The sequence below is a fragment of the Hydractinia symbiolongicarpus genome, chromosome 3 (assembly GCF_029227915.1).
Source record: "Hydractinia symbiolongicarpus strain clone_291-10 chromosome 3, HSymV2.1, whole genome shotgun sequence".
Classification (NCBI taxonomy): domain Eukaryota; kingdom Metazoa; phylum Cnidaria; class Hydrozoa; order Anthoathecata; family Hydractiniidae; genus Hydractinia; species Hydractinia symbiolongicarpus.
Genome location: NC_079877.1, coordinates 26,327,963 through 26,349,381, shown reverse-complemented (window position 1 = coordinate 26,349,381; position 21,419 = coordinate 26,327,963). Strand labels below are relative to the sequence as shown.

The following is a 21,419-nucleotide window of genomic DNA, read 5'->3' as shown; positions in this document are numbered from 1 at the left end:
CTCTAAACAATTTCGAGTGTACAGTGATTCAACATTAATATTAGAGAGCTGTCACTATAAATAAACGTTGAAAAAAATATGTGAAACTATGGGATCTGATATATTTACAAAAAATAACCAGACGTTTTTCTACACATACTATCAAAAATTTTCTTTTTCAAAATTTCATAACATTTTTTGTCAAAAAACACACAAGTTCATTCATTTTAAGTTCAAATATTTACAATCCTATTTTAAGTTATATCTCACAAGAAACAAACAAACAAACAAACAAACAAAAAAGATACTATACAGACAAAAAAATTCAGGAAGATAGGAGACATCTTTAAGCACTCAATTACACACTCGTCTTTCATACATCACAACATGTGACATACATCAAAGCTAATTTCAAAATATAAAGTATGAGGTTTTTGTTAGGTTAACATAAACACAAAAAGGAAAAAAAGATTATATACAAACTTTTCACAGTAATTTAGGCAAACTACGAATTTTATTAAAATCTAAAATGTTTTCTTTATCTTCTAATTTTGTTTTATGTTCTGTTCGAGTTATGTTTTTAGAAATCTTCTTTTCAACAAACCTTCCATTAACATCTTCCAGAGGTTGTTTTGTACTATTTGTTTTATATTCAACTAGATCATATTTTTGTAGATATTTCTTTGATGCAATTGACATATTGCATGATATATTAAAACTAGTCATGCTGCCTGCAGTGGCCAATGTCTGCCATTCGTACACATTGCCAAATTTAACAGTTTTGTTCTTCACCACATTTTTTTCCTTAAAAACATTTGAGACATATTTCGATGCTATCTCGTCAATATTGGCAAACATATCTTCATTGTACGTTTCATCTACTGACATTGACATATAATTGATTCTGGGGTATGCTGGAACCACACTTTTAGATAATGACCAGGGATGTTCATCGATAGGTGGGCTAAACATTTGAGTATAAAATTATCAGAAAAATAATAAAGCTAAAACAAATTTTATTTGTAAAAATTTCACTGAGCAATGATATTGTGGACACAATTCGAACATTCATATAGCAATTTTAAGACTTAAATTGTGTGCGAAAAAACAAGATTGATAGCTTTAAAATTATTTCTTTACTTATTGAAATCTCAAGTCTTAATAGAAGAGGATATAAAATATCAAAAACAAAACAAAAACAAAAAATGCTTTACAAAAAAATTTTCTAAACTGTAAGGCTTAAGATTCTTTGCCCTAATTTATTTTTAACACACACAAAAAAAAATAGCACCTCCTATACACACAACAATCAAAATAACCAAACAATCAAACACTATTTTACACACCTTAGGTTAGGCTGTTGTATGATTTGTTGCAACTGCTTTACAGTCGTGTTCCGTACATGATTTATCTGTTGTTCTTCAGTTATAACTTCTTTGTTAGGGGGAGTTAAGATTTCTCTTGACTTACTTGCATTAACAATATTTTGAGCAGCCATCATCTTTTGAACTTGTTCCTAGGGTTGTAATAATAATGGAATGTAGTTAGTTATAATGGTCACCAGACGTGTATAAATAACAACCACCTAATTTTTTTATAATACATTTAGGTATTTATTTAAAATAGTTTTCATAAAATAGCATTAATGACAAGCAATTGACAAAAAAAGTTTCGAAAATAAAAAAATAGTAATTGACAAGTTTCGAAAATAAAAAAATAAAAAAATAGTAACCCAACGAAGCGTCCATTCTGCTTAATTGTTGGCAACATTTTTTGTATGAATTTTAATTTATTTTCATTTTACAGGCAGTTAATAAGCAAGATTGTCTGTAGGTCTGACCTTACAAGTGTACTTTCTAACTGAAGTAATAAGCATGAAGTTGAACATATTTTAAGGTCTTTAATACTTTAATAGATGCCTTATTGTAAAACTGCAAAACAGAATATACAAACAATATACTATTTCATAACGAATAGACAACAAATTTTAAGAATATTATTAATCTGTACCATCATTTGTGAGTAAAATTCTTGTGTGTCAGGCATATCGCTTTCATTTATCATTACTTGTGCTTCATTTGAAACTTCCGAAGGCATATTTCTTTCTTCCTCTGCTACCATACTTGCACTTTCACCTAAATGGACACAAAAAAACTTGCACTGAAAGCAGAAATCGAAATTGCAGTATTAACAAATCTATTTAAAATATCTATTTAACTATAGTTTGTGTATAGTTATTACCTAACATAGGACTTGTCTCCCATTTGCTTTTTAATACTTTTGTTTTCTCTGGTGAAACACATTCCTCTTGACTGTCATCAAACACGGGAATGTCAACACCTTTTAACGATGATGCAATGGTTTGAATTGAGCTGGCAGTGTCATTAAACATTGACCCATCAATATCTTCAGAAACAAGTTCAGATAAACTTGGTGTATGAAAATTCTTAGCAGTGTTTCCAGGAGTTTCCTTAGATTTAAATGATTCTTTTCTTTTCTTTCTATGGGAAAAATAATCAAAACTTTGATGATGACTTCACCACAACCCTTAAGCCAACATGGGTTTACTGTCGCAAACCAAGGTGAGGCCTGAGATAGAGAAACGAGTGCCATCTTGGAAAATATTTTCTATGATAATTAATTTACTTCTACAATATTGAGTTTGATCGCATATCCTTAACTTGTATATCCCTAAACTTCACAAGACGTAATGTTTTAATAGCTGTAAAAAGACTTATTTTCTTGAATTTGCGTATTCTTTAGGCAGAAAAGAAAATCTCCTATGGACAGTCTGGTTTGGTATTTTCAGTTAGAGACAAACTTTGCGTATCAATAGAAGAGATTTGAAGAACAAAAAATATTTTACCTGTGGCAATGCTGGCAACACAAACATTTCTTTTTGTCACCAACATATTTCAATTCACCACTATTGTTAAAATTGGTTACAACACTAGATGTTGCATCATTACCAGTCATCAACAAACTTTCTCCAGTATTCACACCAATTGATGCAGAAAGTGTGTTTTCAGCAATACTACACTGTGTTGAGGTGTCAGTTGTTAGCATGGGTGATGGTTGGTGCAAAAATAACTCAAGCTTAAAGTAAAATTACTAACTTAAAATTCACTGTTATTACAAACAGGAAATAGAATTTTAGTTCTGCTTACTTGTTGCTGCAAATGGTTTAACTGCTGTTGTTGCTGTTCTTGTATGTTTAGGACATCTTTTTTTATCTCTTCTGCGTTCACAGCTTTTTCTGAAGATTCTTTATTTACTTTTTGGTGATTCATAAATAATTGAAGCTTAATGTAAAAAAGTATGAAAGCAATCAACCATATTTTTAAAATAGCCAAAGATTATTCTGAACTTGTTACAAACAATATCTCTATAATAATAGCCGTATTCTGTCTGTCTCTGTGCAAAATCTAAAGTAGCAAGACACACAAAATGCGGTATGTAAAGGACAGACAAACCCATGGATTTATCCACGGGCCACCGTCTAGTCTCGATAATAATAGTCGTTGTCTGTTTTCTTCCGAGCAAAATAGTACCACAGTAGGAAAGGAAACACGAAAAATGTGGTATATAAAGGAGAAGCGAACCTGCAGATTTATCTATGGGCCAATGACTAGTCTATGTTATAATGATCACTGTTATAATGCTCATTGTAGCTGTAAGTAGTGATGAGTGAGCTCCTGGATTTTTTTTTAATCAGCTTAAAACTAGTTTGTCAATGAATTTTGAATTACCAAAAACAAGTGTCTTATAAAATCAATACTATTAATAAAAGGAATAGAAAAAGAATTTTCAGTTCAAAGTGTTGCCTTTGATGCAGACAGATTCTATAAAAAATACCTGTGTCTGTAGGTTTGTTAGCTGCTCTTGTTGTGCCAGTACCAAGTTGTACAAATCTGTTTTCGAACTTTCGTCACTAATAGCCAGTGTGGGTGCTGGATTATTTAGATTTTGCAAATTTTCTTTTTTTTGTTTTGAACAAAAATTTTTGTTTACCTCAGAAGCATGTGACAAGCTTTCTTTTTGTGCGTTCAATGAAGAAAGAACAGGTGATACAGTCATTTCCTCTTCACAAGGACTGGATAAGGTCCTTTTAAGAGCAGATTCTCTCATGATGTCTTCAACAGTGTGTACTTCTTCCGCCATAATGACACCATCATCCTTTTTACCGTCAATTATAAAACTTTGATCATCGTTAATATCAGAATAATTCTCTGGATGGTAAGACTGATTACTTGATACATTCATTCCATCTTTATTAAAAAATTCCTTTTGTAAATTATCTTGCATGTCAAAGTTTGGTATGCTATTTATATTAGAAAAATGTGATCTTATTTGAACAGGTAGCCTTGGTGTTGAGTCTTCATGATCTACGACATAATTCTTTTTCACTGTGTCGATGCTTTGAACTATTTCTTTTTCTGTATTCGCAATCATAGTTTTCACATCTTTTTTCACATTCTTCTTGAAATTAATAGCCAGTCGATTTTTGGACTGTTTTTGATTCTCATCAACTTTGATTGATTGTTTATTTAGTTCCATTCTAGCAATACTCGCTTTAGTTTGACGAGGAGCCACATTTTTTTGTTTAGTAGACTTAGAAACTGGTTGTCTTGAGACAACATCTACGTCTTCCTCAAATTTTTTATTTACATTTTCCACAACAAAGGAATCACAGAGCGAAAGGTCTGGAACTGAAGGTGTTGCTTGAAAAGCCTTGATAAAAACAAAAATAATAACATATAAATGCATACAACTGCAAGTAGTTAGTGAATGAATAATCTACGGTTTACCTGTACTGAAGAAGGGTGAGGAGAAGGGGAGGGAAAATTGTGCGGCAACGAATCATCCAAACCTTCATTACTACGTTGGTCAGTATCACTAGAGCCAGAAGCATCATGAACAGATTTACTAAAGAGGTTATTATTTTTTACACTCATACAAAATAAAAAATAAGTACAGCAAAAAAATAAAAAAATAATTGTTTAGTTGGGGTTCACATAAACAATAAAATGGTTTTAAAGGGTCTAGCTTTTATTTTACCTTCCACACAAAAGCAAGCATATGGTTTTATATGGAAGAGCAAGAAAAGTTGCCTGAAAATTGGTACGTTTTGAAAATATTTGTATCAGTACCCAAGATTTTTTACTTTTACTTTTTTTTTTGCTATACATGACATTATCTATACATATTTTTTGATATAAATCAGGTGCTGTATTTTTATCAATGTATGTAGTAATGTGAATAATATTTTCACTTATCTAGTTTAATATTCTGAATATATTTACCTTAAGACTAATACATAGTTGTCCTGATTATAATTCATACCAGCAATTGTTTTTCAACATCTAACTTAGGATGCCACAATTTCACATAATTAGCTAAAATTTTAGGTTGAGTATCTTGGAAACTAATACATTTTTCAAAAAAATAAAAAAGATTCATAGGCAACTTTCAAGCTCTTTCATATGAAATTAACACGTTTTTGGTGTGAGGTATTTTTCATTTTAGGAGAACATTCTTGATTATGCCTAAATTGAAAGAAGACACAAATTTTTTTTTTTTTTTTTGCAAATTATTTTTTTCCTAGGAAAATTTTTTCTCCCTTTTTTGTCATTGAAGAGATTTAAGATTCTCACATGTACATGTACAATTCTCCAAGACAAAAATACCACAAAGCAGCTAAGCAATATGATTACAAACTTATCCTATCTGAGCCCATATTTATCCTGAATTTCTCAACTCATTGGAGAAGTTAACTACATTTACTTGAAAATATGGGACTCATAACCCAAACAATACAAGTTGTGATGGAATAAGATTTTATTAATACCTTAAACTACCTTGATAAAATTCCCATTTAGGATTTACATCCACTAGTTTAGATTTCTGGATTATGTTCTGATATTCTGACCTAAAAATGATGTTTTTTAAGGAACATACCTGGTCATGTTGTTGGCTGATAATGCGTGATCAAAATTTCTTGCTAACAGACCGGAATTGGGTTCAACTAACTCAAAGGCGCATTCAGCACTATCCAATGTATTTTTCACCTGGAAAAGCAAGGAAGAAAATATGCATCATTTTGTTACATCATTTGCATACTGGAACGTCAATTACTAGCAATCTTACACTTTAAAAACAGATTGTGCCTGAAGATAATAATTTTTACATGGATTTATTGTTGTGAATCAAGTTCCAGTGACAGGGTTTCTGTAGCACTTTTTTAAAAAACTTTATTATCCATGTTTTTAATGATTTATTGTTTTTTATTGTTTTAATGTCATATTACTAATTTATAGGTTGCACTTAAACGATTGCATCAGAATTTGAAGAGTGTAAAAAAAGGGGGAGTGAAGTTCACGGAAATTAGGGTTAAATGCATCAGTAACAAGTACCATAGTTTTTAATAGTTTAGAAGTATTACGTACTGTGCTTAACTGGATTCCTTCGCAACATGAAACAAACCTGAATTTATGACCTTCCTCTCTACCATTCTACATAAAAAAGTATAACTCACAATAAACCAAATAAATTTTTTGACAAACTTATTATATTCAGAATTCCTGATACCTACGTTTAATGAAAATTCAAAAAATACTGGATTAGGAGATGTGCTGATATACGCAACCAAAAGATAGCAATTAGGTGGAGCAAATACTCTAAAAAATATTTCACAGTTAATATATGATCTATATGTTCTAACAATTCCGTGTATAGCCTTAAAACATAAAGTCTGAAAAACCATTTGTATTGCATATATATGCACCAAAGACAATTCCATATACTGTTGTCAACAAGAGTCATGCTATTTAAGCTATAAAATCTGTGCCAGTAGCATAACTGCTTGATTTATATTTTAAAAATTCCTCCTACATTAAGCAGACTCGCCACCCATTTGTGTCCTTCACAAGAATTAAACAAAGTGTAGACATCATTTTTTTTACAAATTTCGGACAGATGCTTGGTTGACATGTTTTCGTAACCTTTTATAAAAATATGAAAACACTCCAATTTTTTTTTAAAAGATAATTAAACAACCATAGCAACCCTTATCAAGACCTTATACAATATTTTTCAAAAAAAAATTAACTGCAAAAATCACTGATCATTGCATCACCAATCACATAACCGATTTTATCAATTACAATCAGTTTTCTTAATATTTTTTTAATTATTGCTTCTTGATTGAAATATTATTAAAGCTCACTTACCTTTCAAGAATATTTTCACTGCGTACAAAGCGAACACAAGCCGCCCATGTTTCTACTGATTCTACTGCATCTATACCACTGATCCAACTGTGCAAGAAATACATATGGGAAAATTAAAAAGGTGTAATAAGTTGGTCTGCTGTTGACATAAACCAAACATTCTTCAACATTATAATTACCACAAGTACACTAACAATTCTAACTCAAGTAAAAATTTCAGTGTGCCCAGTTCTCTTTATAATTTAACATCTACGGAACTATTGTTCTGTTTGATAAATTGTATTCTTTAACATTTAAATCAAGATATCTTACATTCCAACTAGGGGTAGTGTGTAGGCTTTTGGGTCAGTTTCAATAAGAAGAAGAAGCTTCCTTGTTTGATCCATAGTAATAAAACTAGAAAAATATAATACATCAGTCAAACCCTATAATAAATATGCCGCCAGAGACTTTCCCCACTCATCTAAGTAGTTTCCCCACTCATCTAAGTAGTTGAAATGTTAGAACGTAGATCTGTTGATATGTGTTGTGTTCAGGAAGTCAGGTGGAGAGGAGCTTCAGTGAGATTTGTGGAAAGTAGGAGGGCAAGGTAATAGTGATGGATATGGAGGAGTTGGCATATTCGTTGCAGAGAAGTGGGTAGAAAAAGTAATAGATGTTATGCGTGTTAATAGTCGTATTATAGTTATAAAGTTTTTGATAGGTAATAGGATTGTCACTTTTCTGTCAGTTTATGCTCCACAGTGTGGACTCGGTGAGGAAGATAAAGATAAGTTTTATGATGAGTTAATAGCAGTCACATCAAAGTTTGGAGACACTGAACTTGTCATGGTGGGCGGCGACTTTAATGGTCATGTTGGGAAGTCATCTGAAGGTTATAGAGGTGTGCATGGAGGCTATGGATTTGGGAGCAGAAATAAGGAAAGGGAGAGATTGCTTGAGTTTGGAATGGCAACGGACATGGTGGTTTGCAACACATCATTTAGTAAGAGACAGAGTAGGCTGATAACATATGAGTCAGGTGGTTGTAAGACACAGATAGATTACTTCCTGGTTAGAAAGTCAGACAAGAAAATGGTAAAGGACGTGAAAGTTATATCGGGGGAAGAGTGTGTTTCCCAGCATAGGTTGCTGGTTTGTGATATTATCTTGAAGAGTGTTAAAGAAGCCAAGGGAAAGTACAGGCCCCGTCGAAAAGTCTGAAATCTGAAGGAAGAGATTGTAGCAAGACAATTTAGTGCTAAAGTTCAGCAGTTAGCCCACAATGGTCTATGTGATAGTGACAATGTTGAAAGTACTTGGACTACTTTGAAGAATTGTCTTCTAGAAGCTTCTGATGATACCTGTGGGTGGACGAAAGGACCAGCTAGACATAGACAGACCTGGTGGTGGAATAATGAGGTTGACCAGTGTATAAAGGAAAAGAGGAAACTTTGGAAAGAGTGGAAGTCAGGTGGTAGTAAAAATATTTAAAGCATTGTGCTCGTACAGCAGTGTTTAAGGCAAAATCAGAAGCAGAGAGAAACAGATTTGCAGATGTGTTAAGAATGGTAGACCAACGCAATGAGGTATTCAAGATAGCAAAGCAAATGAAGAAGACTAATCAAGATGTTGTAGGTGAGAAATGTATACGTAATGATGAAGGTGTTTTGGCTAGCACAAAGGAGGAGAAAAGGGTAGCTTGGAAGAATTATTATCAGAGGTTGCTTAACACTGAGTTTGATTGGGATGAGGATAATTTGTCTGATGATGATGTTGTAGAAGGGCCAGCTATGCAGATCAAGACAGAATGGGTAGTGGAGGCTATTAGGAAATTGAAGATTGGCAAGGCTGCAGGAGTATCAGGTACTGTTGCAGAGATGGTAAAAGCATCTGGATATATTGGAGTTGAGCTCATTACAAGTCTTGCTAACCAGATTATAAAGGATGGTGCTATTCCGAGTGAGTGGTAGTCGAGTGTAATAGTGAATTGTTTCAAGGGCAAGGGTGATGCATTAGAAAGGGGTAACTATAGAGGTTTGAAGTTGGTTGATCAAGTAATGAAAGTTATTGAAAGAGTGATTGATAAGTTACTTAGAGAAAGGATTGATATAGATAAGATGCAATTCGGTTTTGTTCCAGGGCGTGGCACTACAGGTGCCATATTCTTACTCAGACAGCTTCAGGAAAAGTATTTAGGAAAGAGAAAGAATCTCTATTTTGCCTTTGTAGATTTAGAGAAAGCTTTTGATAGAGTGCCATGTAAAGTTATTTGGTGGGCTATGAGAAAATTAGGTGTGGATGAGTGGCTAGTTACAATAGTACAGTCATGTACAGCAATGCTAGAAGTCGTGTCAGGATTAACGATTCACTTAGTGATGAATTTAGTATAAATGTTGGTGTACATCAGGGTTCTGTACTTAGTCCTTTGTTGTTTGTTCTAGTCTTAGAAGCGCTGTCGATGGAGTTCAGAACAGGTTGCCAATGGGAGTTATTGTATGCAGATGATTTGGATCTCATAGCAGAGTCGATGGAAGAATTAGTTAAAAAGTTTGAGAAGTGGAAGAAAGGACTAGAAGAGAAAGGGCTAAAGGTAAACACAGCAAAGTCTAAAGTCATGATTAGTAGCATTGCAGCCAAGTGTGACCTTGTAGTTGGAAAGTGGCCTTGTGGAGTTTGCAGGAAAGGGGTTGGTAGTAGCTCAATTTTTTGTCAGACTTGCAAGCATTGGGTACATAAGAAGTGCAGTAGTATTAGTGGAAGGTTAAGAGCTGACATTCAGTTTGTACGCAAGCGTTGCAAAGGTGAGATTATAGAGAATGAAGTATTTTCAGCTTTAATGATGTACAACAGTGGCTCGTTAGAGATAGTTGAGAACTTCTGTTACTTAGGTGATATGTTGGGCAGTGAAGGGGGTGTTGGAAGAAGTGTTACTTGCAAGATAGGTTCTGCTTGGAAAAAGGTCAGAGAGTTACTTCCTTTGTTGACTAGCAGAGTCCTGTCAATTGAGGTAAAAGGTAGGTTGTATGAGGCCTGTGTAAGAAGTGTTATGTTGTACGGTAGTGCGACATGGGCAGTGAAGCAGGAAGATCTTGACCGTTTAGAAAGGAATGATATGAGAATGGTTAGGTGGATGTGTAACGCCAGTCTGAGAGACAGAAAGAGTTCAGATGAGCTAAGAAGCAGGCTAAGTCTCCGTAGAATTAAAGATGTTATCCAGATAAGAAGATTGAATTGGCTGGGGCACTTGGAAAGAATGGAGGAGGATAATTGGGTAAGAAAGTGTAGAGACTTGATAGTTCCTGGGGCAAAGCCCAGAGGCAGACCGAGAAAGACTAGGCAGGAGGTTATAAGGACAGACTTGATACAGAGGAAGTTAAGTTTAGATCTAACACAGACTAGATCAGATTGGAAGAGGGTCATTAATATACCCCGTCCAACCCATGCTAGCATGGAAAACGGACGTTAAGATGATGATGATGATGATGATGATGATGATGATGATGATGATGATGATGATGATGATGATGATGATGATGATGATGATGATGATGATGATGATGATGATGATGATGATGATGATGATGATGATGATGATGATGATGATGATGATGATGATGATGATGATGATGATGATGATGATGATGATGATGATGATGATGATGATGATGATGATGATGATGATGATGATGATGATGATGATGATGATGATGATGATGATGATGATGATGATGATGATGATGATGATGATGATGATGATGATGATGATGATGATGATGATGATGATGATGATGATGATGATGATGATGATGATGATGATGATGATGATGATGATGATGATGATGATGATGATGATGATGATGATGATGATGATGATGATGATGATGATGATGATGATGATGATGATGATGATGATGATGATGATGATGATGATGATGATGATGATGATGATGATGATGATGATGATCTAATATCATCCAGCAATATATTTTCCTGAAAATTAAATTTCCAATTCTGATAAATTTACAATGTGGTCTGCATAATGTTAAATTACAAAATGTCATCAAAACAAGATGGACAGACTTAAAATTTGATTCAAATTAAATAAAATTTTAAATAGACTTAAACTCACCCTGTTTTGACTTGTGACTGGACTTCATTTAAAGAAGATAGGCTTGCAAGATTTCTTGCAAGTGCAGTTTGAATAATTGGAATTGTATTGATAGGCTGTAATTTAAAATCTTCTGCCATAACAACACATCCACCTATATGATAAAAAATCCCAAAGATTCAACTTGGGTGCTTTTTCTACACACAACCAATGTTGTGACCATGCTTGAGTCAATAATAGATTCTTTAATGTTAATTGTTCTTCTAATTTTAGTGCAAGTTATTTATTTTCAATTATTTAAAACATGGGTAGGACATCAACCTTTATTTTTCTTTTTGGTTTTTGAGTTATTTCAATTAGGAAAATACAATGCTGACAAAACTTTTCTCTGCAACTTATGAGTAGAAAATCACCATCTGTATTTTTACCACTGTTTCGTGCAGAAATCTTTGTTTAAAAATTCTGCTCATATTACAGCTTTCAGTTGTATTTATTTTTGTGGTATTACTTGACACTGAAATGTACCATTTTGCATGACAGACAGACGTTTGTTCAATCCAAGCCTCTAGAATATTTTCTAATGATCCAATAACTCAAGATCTGCAACTTGGTTTGCAATAAAATTTTCTTGGTAAGCTTGTATATGTTTACTCACAAAATTTGATTGCAAATCAACATGCAGATCCCAAGTTATAGGGTTGTCAGCAAAAAATTAAGAGGACTAGGACGAGAAAGCAATTTTCATTTTGACAAAAAAGTTTATGTTAATCGATTCACCCTTATAATATACATGCATTTATAAATTTTGAATGCACGTTCTTTAACAGGTCTAAAATTACTGATGACAGAAAATGTCAAAATTTGCTATGACATCATAATTTATGCAGCACATTTAAATCTGAAAATTTTTGAATGTGAATATCTTGAGGACGAAAAGAGCTTTTTAAAAAATTTAAAAGACTTGTTAACCAACTTTTTAAGCTCTATAATATAAGTCCAACATGGTTTTATACCTTGGGTTCCCTTTAACATTACTATAAATTCCATTTGCAAAGTAAATACACTGTACAGCCACAATTGAAAACATAGCTATTAAATAAAGGCTTTTCTTTTTTATCATGTTAAGGTGTGAGTGAGGGGAAAAATGTCATTTTTTTTCCAAAATTTGTTTTTGCACCTTCGTATAGAATATGAGCTTTTTGATAGAAAAGAAAAAAATTATAAAACAATATGAAAGAATGTCTTTATTCCAAAAAACCTACTTTACATTCATAGCGCACAATTTATTATACTCACAAAAACACATTTTTGAATGTTCGTAAATTCATTGTCTTGAGAATAATTTTTACTCACTTGCAGACGAGCGAACTTTTATGATAAAATAATTACCGTCACAAAAGATTATAAAAATCAGTCTTTATTTTTAGTCTGATTTTCTTTATTTTCCTCCAACAAATCCCATTACAACCTTTGCCAGCATTTTATCATTCTTTCTTTTGAAGCATTATTTCTTTCGTCTTTCTCTTGAAACTTCATTTTATTGACGATAAACGAAAAGAAAACAAGTTTTGTCCTACAACCGTTTTAAAATGTCAACTTATCGTCATAAAGCTTTTGCTCCTTCGAAAAAAAGAAAAAGACAAACTAACATCACTTCGCCAGACAAAAGAAGATGCAGGAAACCTGAGAAAAAAAATTTAACCACAGCCTGCACAAGTAGAAAAAAAATCAGAGATGTTGAATATTCAAGTGGCAGCGAGGATAATTTATACTCTGACGATGACGAAGATATTGAGGAATCGCCGTGCAATTGGATAATTCCTACAAGATTTTTGGCTGAATGTGTAAAAAATGTTTGCGTGTGTAAAGTTTGTCATGCTACAGTAAAATTTTCAGAAGGAGAAAACTTTAGAGCGGGTCTAGGAACTAAGTTTGTTGTTACCTGCATAAACAATGTCACGCGGAAGAGGATTTTTTTAGTATTGCAAAATCTAGGAAAATTTTTGACATAAATAACAGAAACGTTCTTGGTAGTCGTGTTACTGGTAAAGGACGTTGTGGATTACAAAAAATCACTGGCGTGCTTGGGCTTGCAACGCCGATTAATAAGACTTCATACAGCCAACATGTACAATACTGGGAAAAAATAGCTTTCGAATTGAGACAAAAAAATTTTAAAATGGCAGCAGAGAGGGCAAGAGATATAGTTCAGAAGGGGTATGGGAGTACTGGAAATATCATTGATATCCCAAAAGATTTTGATGGTACTTGGTGTAGTCATGGCTGGACTGCTAATAATGGTGTTGTATCAGCTATTTCCAATTGTTCTTAGCAAGTTTTGGATGTTGCATTAAAATCAAGACATTGCAAGCAATGCACCGCTATGTCAGAGAAGAGGCAAAATGGACTGATTCAAAATATTGTTTATTTGGATTGGTTTATTGATCACGAACCCAAATGCTTCAAAAATCATTTTGCAAGTCCTCAGGTGTGTTAAAAACAAACTTTGAACTTCGTCGCTTTTGTAGTTGTCATGTAAAAAAGTTAAGAAGTGGTGCGTGGGCAAGTTTTTATTAATTCTTCCTGACTAAAAAACAAATGTATTTTTTTTTTCAGAAAATGGAATCGGACGGGGTGCTCGAACTTTACTGTTGCTCGGTTGATAACTACAGCATCAGGTATAATCCATTCATAGGAGATGGAGACAGCAGTGCCTACTCAAATGTTGACAACGAGCGGCCATATGGTGCTTTGTTTTTTGTTGACAAGGAAGAATGCGTCAATCACGTTACTAAAAGAATGGGAACTAATTTGAGGAATTTAGTAAGGACATGAAGGGTAAAAAGTTGGAGGATGGAAAAGATATTAAGAAGGTATCAAGAATTGACTCTATTCAAAATTTTTATGGTCGCACAAAACAAAACAATAAGGGTGACCCCAAAAAAACGAAACCTGGGATATTTTGAAACATTATTCAAGTACTACAGAGAAATCCCAGCACGAAAATTGTCCCAAAGGGGAGAAGAGTTAGTGCAGCTATCAACGAGATTTGGCCACTGCCTCAAAAACATATCGACCCATAAAAACACCCTTAACACCCGCAATTGTAAAATCTGTTACACCTATTTTCGACAGGTTGGCCAGTGAAACATTTTTAGAAGCTTCTAAGAACGTTACGAATCAAAATGCAATGGAGTACTTTGGAACATTTGTCCGTTTCAAGACGCAGGAATACAACCTCACGCATCATCGGTGACTTAGTGGCATCAAATTGACAAGGAACGTGTTGAAAGTGGTGACAGTTCAGTTTGTGAAGAGAACAAGACAAAGCGAAGAAAACGAAAGTACAGTGAAGTGAAACGGCAAGATGCATTCAAGAAGAATGAGGGTGTACAATATCAACCTCAAGGTTTTCATCCTAACCAACAAAATTGATAGTATTTTTTAACTAACATTAATTATTATACATATTTTACATAAATTTTACGAAGTTTGTAATAACGGTATATTCAGACTATGACAAAATTCTTCCATTGTAACATCGTATGCATTTTCCTGAATCTCACCAACTACATCACCAGGCGCAATTTCTCCAATATATGCTAACACGCTATTAGGGTAACCATAATAAGAATCATTTGGGTCGATTTCTTTTTTGAACAAACTTCTCGTCCATAAACAGTAGTAAAAATATCTGATTTGCTTGTTTGCTTTTCCTCTTTTCTTCCTTGATGAAATCGACTCCACCAAATTATTGGCAAAACAAACACCGTCATAACTAAAAGAATTTATTGAATAAGTTCATAAATTTGGTGTTACATAAATACATATTTTCTTTTTTAAAAAAAAACAGAAAAGTTACTTACCCACAATCAGCCATTTCGTCTATCATCTTTTTTTTTACTTATACCACGGCTTTGTCCTTTCTTCATATTATTTGTTATCTTACCCATGTTGTTTCATTATGATCAAAGTGCGAAAGTAAGTGGACATGTGCGCATCATACAGAAAGTGTTAAAATACATTTGTTACTATGGCGACGAATGAATTATACAGAAAATAATGAACTTTTAAAAAAATCTATAAAACCCTTTTTACAGACTTCATTTTCCAAGAGAGTATACTATACATTATAAACTCCATTTACAAAACAATAAAAGCTTTGAGGAGGAGGGTGACTTTTTTTTGTAAAGGAATGATACATCTCAAGTGCTTTTTTGAATTAGGGTGTAAATGTAAACCTAACTCAAGTTATGACGCTTTTTGTGATGAAAGGAATATAAATATGCCGATGCATTGACCACCTCTCAATTTTAGTTTTACGATTTTTAATACAGAACACTTCTTTCCCTTACTCACACCTTAATTCAAAATACAATTCAAGGTTAACTTTAAAATGGTTTCCATACTCAGAAGCCTTGTCATTAATCTTACACTAACGTTTGTACAAATCCTGACAATAACCATAATCTATTTTGGCTCCCAAATGGTGTAAGTATAACAATGTTAGCTTTTCGTAAATTTTATTTACATGCACGTGTTTGCACACTGCTCATGTAAAAATAACGAGGTGTGATGACGGTACACATGCCATACACAATACATGTGCCATTAAAATAAACACACAACAACCGTAACAAAATTAAATTCACATACTTGTTACAAACGCAAGAATATCGTCATCTTCTTTTTGGAAGCAACATTTTATCTTCATAGAGAGAAAATTGCTTACATTCAATTTATCTTTCCTTGAGCACCAACTTTTTAATACCTACAAAAAAGAAATAATCTAGATATTTTATCGATACATTAAATTATTTGTTTATAAGACCAAGCTCAAATTCAAAACAACAAAAGATAAACAACAGCAACAACAGCAGACATACATGTGATTGCATGCATCTTGCAGAAGATTACAGAAAGAATGTAGTGGTTTGTTTTAATTTCTTTTGTTCCCTATTAAAGTGAAATATAAAACTATAACAACATATACCTGTAACGTTTTAACAAATTCGGAAACAGAGTGTGTCTCACTTGTATGATGATCAACAAAAGCCACTCCATGCTGTAACTGCATAAAAAAACGAGATCAAACTTCTTTAAACAATAAGAAAATCATTTGACCCTTAAAGCTCAATTTAGCATATCTCTTGACTTGGTGTTCCCTTTTTCTCTTACAATATTATGCTGTGTGTGACAGGAGAAGCCCATGTGTTCCTTTACTTTGAAGTAGCTGAATTATTCTCATTGTTATTTTTTAACTTTATGTAACAATATCAATGATTAAGCATTTATGTTTTTTAAGAAGAATCTGGTAGCTTATACATCAGGCCTTTCAGGAGGATTCTGGCGCATGGGCAGCAACAAGCACATGTCAAGTGTTACAGGTGTGCTATATATGCCAACAACTTGTATGTGCCATCAATAGCATATCTTAATTAATTTGCGTGTGTGTGTGCTATCGCACACCTCTTCTGAAATAGCCTGACACATCATGTTGAAAAAGATAAATATAAACAAGAAATACCAAAACAGGAATACAAAAATCTCCAGGGATCATTGCTGTAGGAATTCTAATGTTTTGAACATCAGTGCCTAAACAATGAAAAAAAAAAACATTAATTATTTTAAATCACTAGCCGTTAGCCTGTTTAAAACCCACAAAAATTTGACTGTGCTACTCCCAGGTTCTATTTTGGCTTACAGACAGAGATGCAGCAAACATTAGAACATAGATTCTGTATCTGCTAAATTTTATAGGGTGGAAAACAATTTACAAATATTAAATTTAAAAAAAGTTTGCTAAGCAAATAACACAAACATCTATAATTATTTGCCAAATATATAAATCTTGTTATTCTTCCTGAGGAAAAATGTCACTTGTAAACAATTTCATAAATTTTGTCAAAGTTTCCATCAGGCACAAATTTAAAGAACAACTTACCCTATTTATATTAGGCTTTTTGGGTATCAAATATCTTGCAGAGAGGGGTGGATTAACCCTCCCCAACATAAGCTAATAACATAAGCCATGTTTGTGAAACTTAACATAAACATGATATGGTATAAAAGAAAATAATTGTCAGTGATTTGCCAACAACAGCAATTTTGCCATGACATTATTAACTTTCTTAGAACACATGCAGTGAGTTGATAAATTTGTTTGTGCACAAATTTTGTTTCTTAAAAGCCTACTACATCATTACTCTTCATCATTTTTTTTGTCACAATTTAAGGAAAAACACTAGGTCCAATAATACCTGTATATGTCTGTCTATCACACAAAATAGTAACCACAGTAGCAAGACGTAAATAAAGGACGGGCAAAACTGTGAATTTATCCATGCTAATGAAGCCAATTGTGCTAAATAATTTTGAGGCCAAATAAGTCAAATTTCGAGGCCAAACTTAAAAGAGGGTGGAAATAATTGAACATAAGGACTTTTCCATGGGCCATTTGGCTTGTATACATTATAATAATACAAAATACACACCTGTTTTGATTTGTCCATCTCTACCAGGATCAAATCTGTCAATTCTTACACAAATCCCTTCATCGTCTATAAGAAAATAAGTAGTCTGTAGAAAGACATGGTTAGTATTAAAAACTTGACCATTGGTATTTTTTATTTTTTTATTTGGCTGTTGGGTGTGTTCAGTTTTAAAAATGCATGCGCTGAAATATTACTCTAAAAAAGTACAGGCCAAACGTTACATGTTCATCACAAACTATTAAATTGATTTATTTCTGCCTAAACACTTACCATTAAATTCTAAATCACCAATAAAAAAACCATTGAAGCTTTTGTTCTGCACTTGAAGTTGTTTGTATGCAAGATACAATGTTCTCTCGTTAATTATAAGTTTTAACCTTAAAAGAAATATTACTTATGTATAGATGATTCACCTTTGGTAATTTTGTTAGAAATATATTTATGACCAATGCTGAACAGACAACAAAATTTTTACCTGCTATCAATTTTAGAATAGAAGAAAAAATAAAAACGCAAAAAAAATTAACAGAATGACCAATTAAGTTTTTGTTCTTGGATCAAGCTAAAATTTCAATACATTATTTTATTAAAAGAGCTCAAGGAAAATTGTTATATTATTTTGCGTATGTATGTTCTGCTGCTAACAGTTTATTCCTACCCCTTCTCCCCCCCCCCCCTCACCCCTCCAAAAAAACTACAAAAAAATATGAAATATAAAGTATATATTTACTTTTCGTTCTTGATAAACATAATGCTAGATGGATTTCCTAACGAACTACGGTTCCTAAAAATACAATTTAACACCTGTAGATACTCAATTCGGGAAACAAACAAATAAAAATAATTGGCAAAGGGATGACGTTGAGATTTAGGTCAAAAACAGGCTGAAAATTTAAAAAGTTACAACACAGGTTTAAACCAAATAACTAAACCAACCTACAAAACAGTTATTTAAAAAAACGAAAAGTATTTTCTTTGTAAAATGATAAATATAAACAAGAGCTGAAATTAAATTTTGCACTAGCAACTGAAAGCGAAATGATTGGCTCATGTTTATTCAGCACATTTAATGGTCATGGTTCACAAAATTCAAAACAAATTACTAAATAAAATATTTTCTCACATACCATAATATAGCTCTTGTTGATGGAAAATCTAATCTTTGTGGAGATCTAAAAATGAAATCTCAATAATAATAGCCTACATCTGTCTCTCCGCAAAATGGTAACTGCAGTAGCAAGTGAATTTATCCACTGGCTACTGACTAGCGTTTTAAATATATCTTAAATTTATCTGTACACAACATAAAATGAGTTTTGTCTGATTAGCTGAAATAAAAAAAACGTTTTTTGCATATAGTATATTTATAGCACACTGTGTTTAATTCGATTATTACCATCATTTGATTATTTAACTTACCATCAGTACTTATAAGTTTGGATGACATAAACAAGCTTTGTCATGTGCAACAACCTACTCAGTCTATAAAACTAGATAGTACCACAACTACTTGATTTTGGTTGATATGTATTTTTTGTTTTGAAAAAAATATTGCCGCATTTTTGTTCTAGTATTTCACTGACACTACGACTTTTTTCTTGACACTATGCGATAGCCTCTACTCATTAGCGCAGGGTGGGCACAGAATTAAAGCTTCTTAAAAAGAATTTAGAAGAATTGGGGGTCCAATTTTAGGAGAAAAGACTGAAAAACAGGCCTATCAATAAGGGGAGAGTGATGACTCTTGCTCATGCAAGGACTCACCCAATTCTGAGAAATGAAAAACTAGATAAGCCATTATTGCTCCCCCAATTCCACATAGAGTTTGTCTGGCCGAGCAATATCAATTCATTTCACATGGAAATCAATGTTATCTTTCTTATTATTTGCAGTAAAAAATAATCAAAAGAGATAAAAAAGAGATAAAAAGATTTTGTAATAATTTATTAAGGTTGCTCCAAATTATTGTAACCTTGGGCGAGCATTTTATTGCTTGTGTGCTATTTTCTTATGATAACCTTGGAAACACATAAAAATTACTCCATGCTTAAGAATATTTTGCCAAAATTTTAGGAGGAAATGGAGAGTTTCTAATAATAGGGTTACTTTTTGAATGAGAGGATGTTCATTTCAAATTTGCAAGATTAACACATGCTCAATATTTGTTTATTTGAAATAAAAATGGATGTTACCACAAACAGTTTTAGAAGATAATAGAAGTCGATATTTTAGGTTATTCAAAGATTCATTTTTAGGTTATGTAGTAGATTTTAGTATATAACCAAAAAATTGACTAAATATTTAAAATTTATATTTACACTCTATACACCTACAGAGTAAAATCTGACTAAAGCAACCATTGCAATCAATGACGTTGCAAATACTATTTCTTCTTCACGTAGTCATATATTAAAAAAAAATCCTACCTTGTTTCATTGTAGCCATGAGAAGACAAAACTTTATCAGGCATGTTTATTGAAAATGGTACAGGTCCACCAATATTATTCATTATTCTCTCTAAAAAGTTGTTACAAATACCAATGTGTTAATAAATGGTTACTGGAGAAATCAAAGAAAAAGTGTAGAGATTTTAAGTTGATTTTTACAACTTCCACCGTTGGTACGGGTTATATTGTGGTGCGGGTTATGTGATAAGTTTTATATTTTCTGTCACTTATTGTGATCATACATTTAATGAAGAAAATAGTACCCACGGGATAAAATGCGTACATTAATATAACTGCATGTGCGATCCTATATCTACGTAATCTTACTTCAACTACGTGATTTAATTTTTTTTACACAGTGAAAATGCTTTCTTTAATTTTCTATTGCTTGCCATTGTTAATATTACGAGCTCTCTCTGAAACACAATTCTGGAGATCATTTTTCTTTTGTGTTGAATGTAATTCTAATCTATTTATATCTTTGCAATCACATTGAGGACATTGAAATGATTTGCTATTGGTAATAAAGCAATATAGCAGGTATCATTTTTAGGTTTAATTAACACATATTTTACAACCCAGTGCCCAGGACTTAATTATTAATTCCTGTTAAAAATTTTGAAAAATGTTAAAATTAAAGTATACGTAATAATTTTCTTTTTTATCTTCGCTACCTTCAAGCAACAGGTTGCCACTAAAAATATGAAAAATAAATATAAAATACAATTAATTAGACACACGCAACTATCTCCTCCTTATTGCCGCCATTCATTTATCATGCACACTGTGATTGCTGGGATATAAATAGATAACAAAATTCTATAAACGTTAGAAAAGAATGTTTCGCACATCGCTGTTACAGACAATCCGTGATAATTATTATGTTGTTTATTTTTACGCAAAAAAAAACTTAAATATACATAAAAAACCCAGAGATTTTACTTTAGGTTTATAACCTGATAGAATGGTTTTTTATTTGTTGGTTTGTTCAATGGCAGGAAGAGTTATTATTGGCTCAAACTAATGTTTACAAATTAAAAGAAAACAGCATTGTCCGATTTGGTACTGTTGGTCCGATTTGGTATTGTCATTAGCAGAAGATCGACTTGTCAAATTAATTTTAATTTCGTTATTATTTCGCCAATCAGAGAGTCGCTTTAAACGTCCCCCACTTGTCTCC

General features: G+C 32.6%; 1 protein-coding gene across 1 annotated transcript; it reads right to left on the bottom strand.

The window, feature by feature from the left end:
* Positions 1–87: 87 nt before the first annotated feature.
* Positions 88–20,786, bottom strand: LOC130636505 (SCL-interrupting locus protein homolog). Its single transcript, XM_057446246.1, has 22 exons — positions 20,219–20,786; positions 18,920–18,964; positions 18,523–18,576; positions 18,063–18,169; positions 17,793–17,858; positions 16,826–16,893; positions 16,292–16,369; positions 15,955–16,069; positions 11,320–11,452; positions 7,521–7,604; positions 7,209–7,295; positions 6,572–6,656; positions 6,426–6,491; positions 5,938–6,047; positions 4,788–4,905; positions 3,835–4,710; positions 3,147–3,281; positions 2,846–3,075; positions 2,221–2,480; positions 1,990–2,114; positions 1,326–1,495; positions 88–943 (listed from the first exon to the last, which is right to left on the bottom strand). Exons 1-22 carry the CDS (start codon positions 20,299–20,301, stop codon positions 466–468), a joined length of 3,573 nt encoding a protein of 1,190 aa, XP_057302229.1. The 5' UTR covers positions 20,302–20,786; the 3' UTR covers positions 88–465.
* Positions 20,787–21,419: the final 633 nt, after the last annotated feature.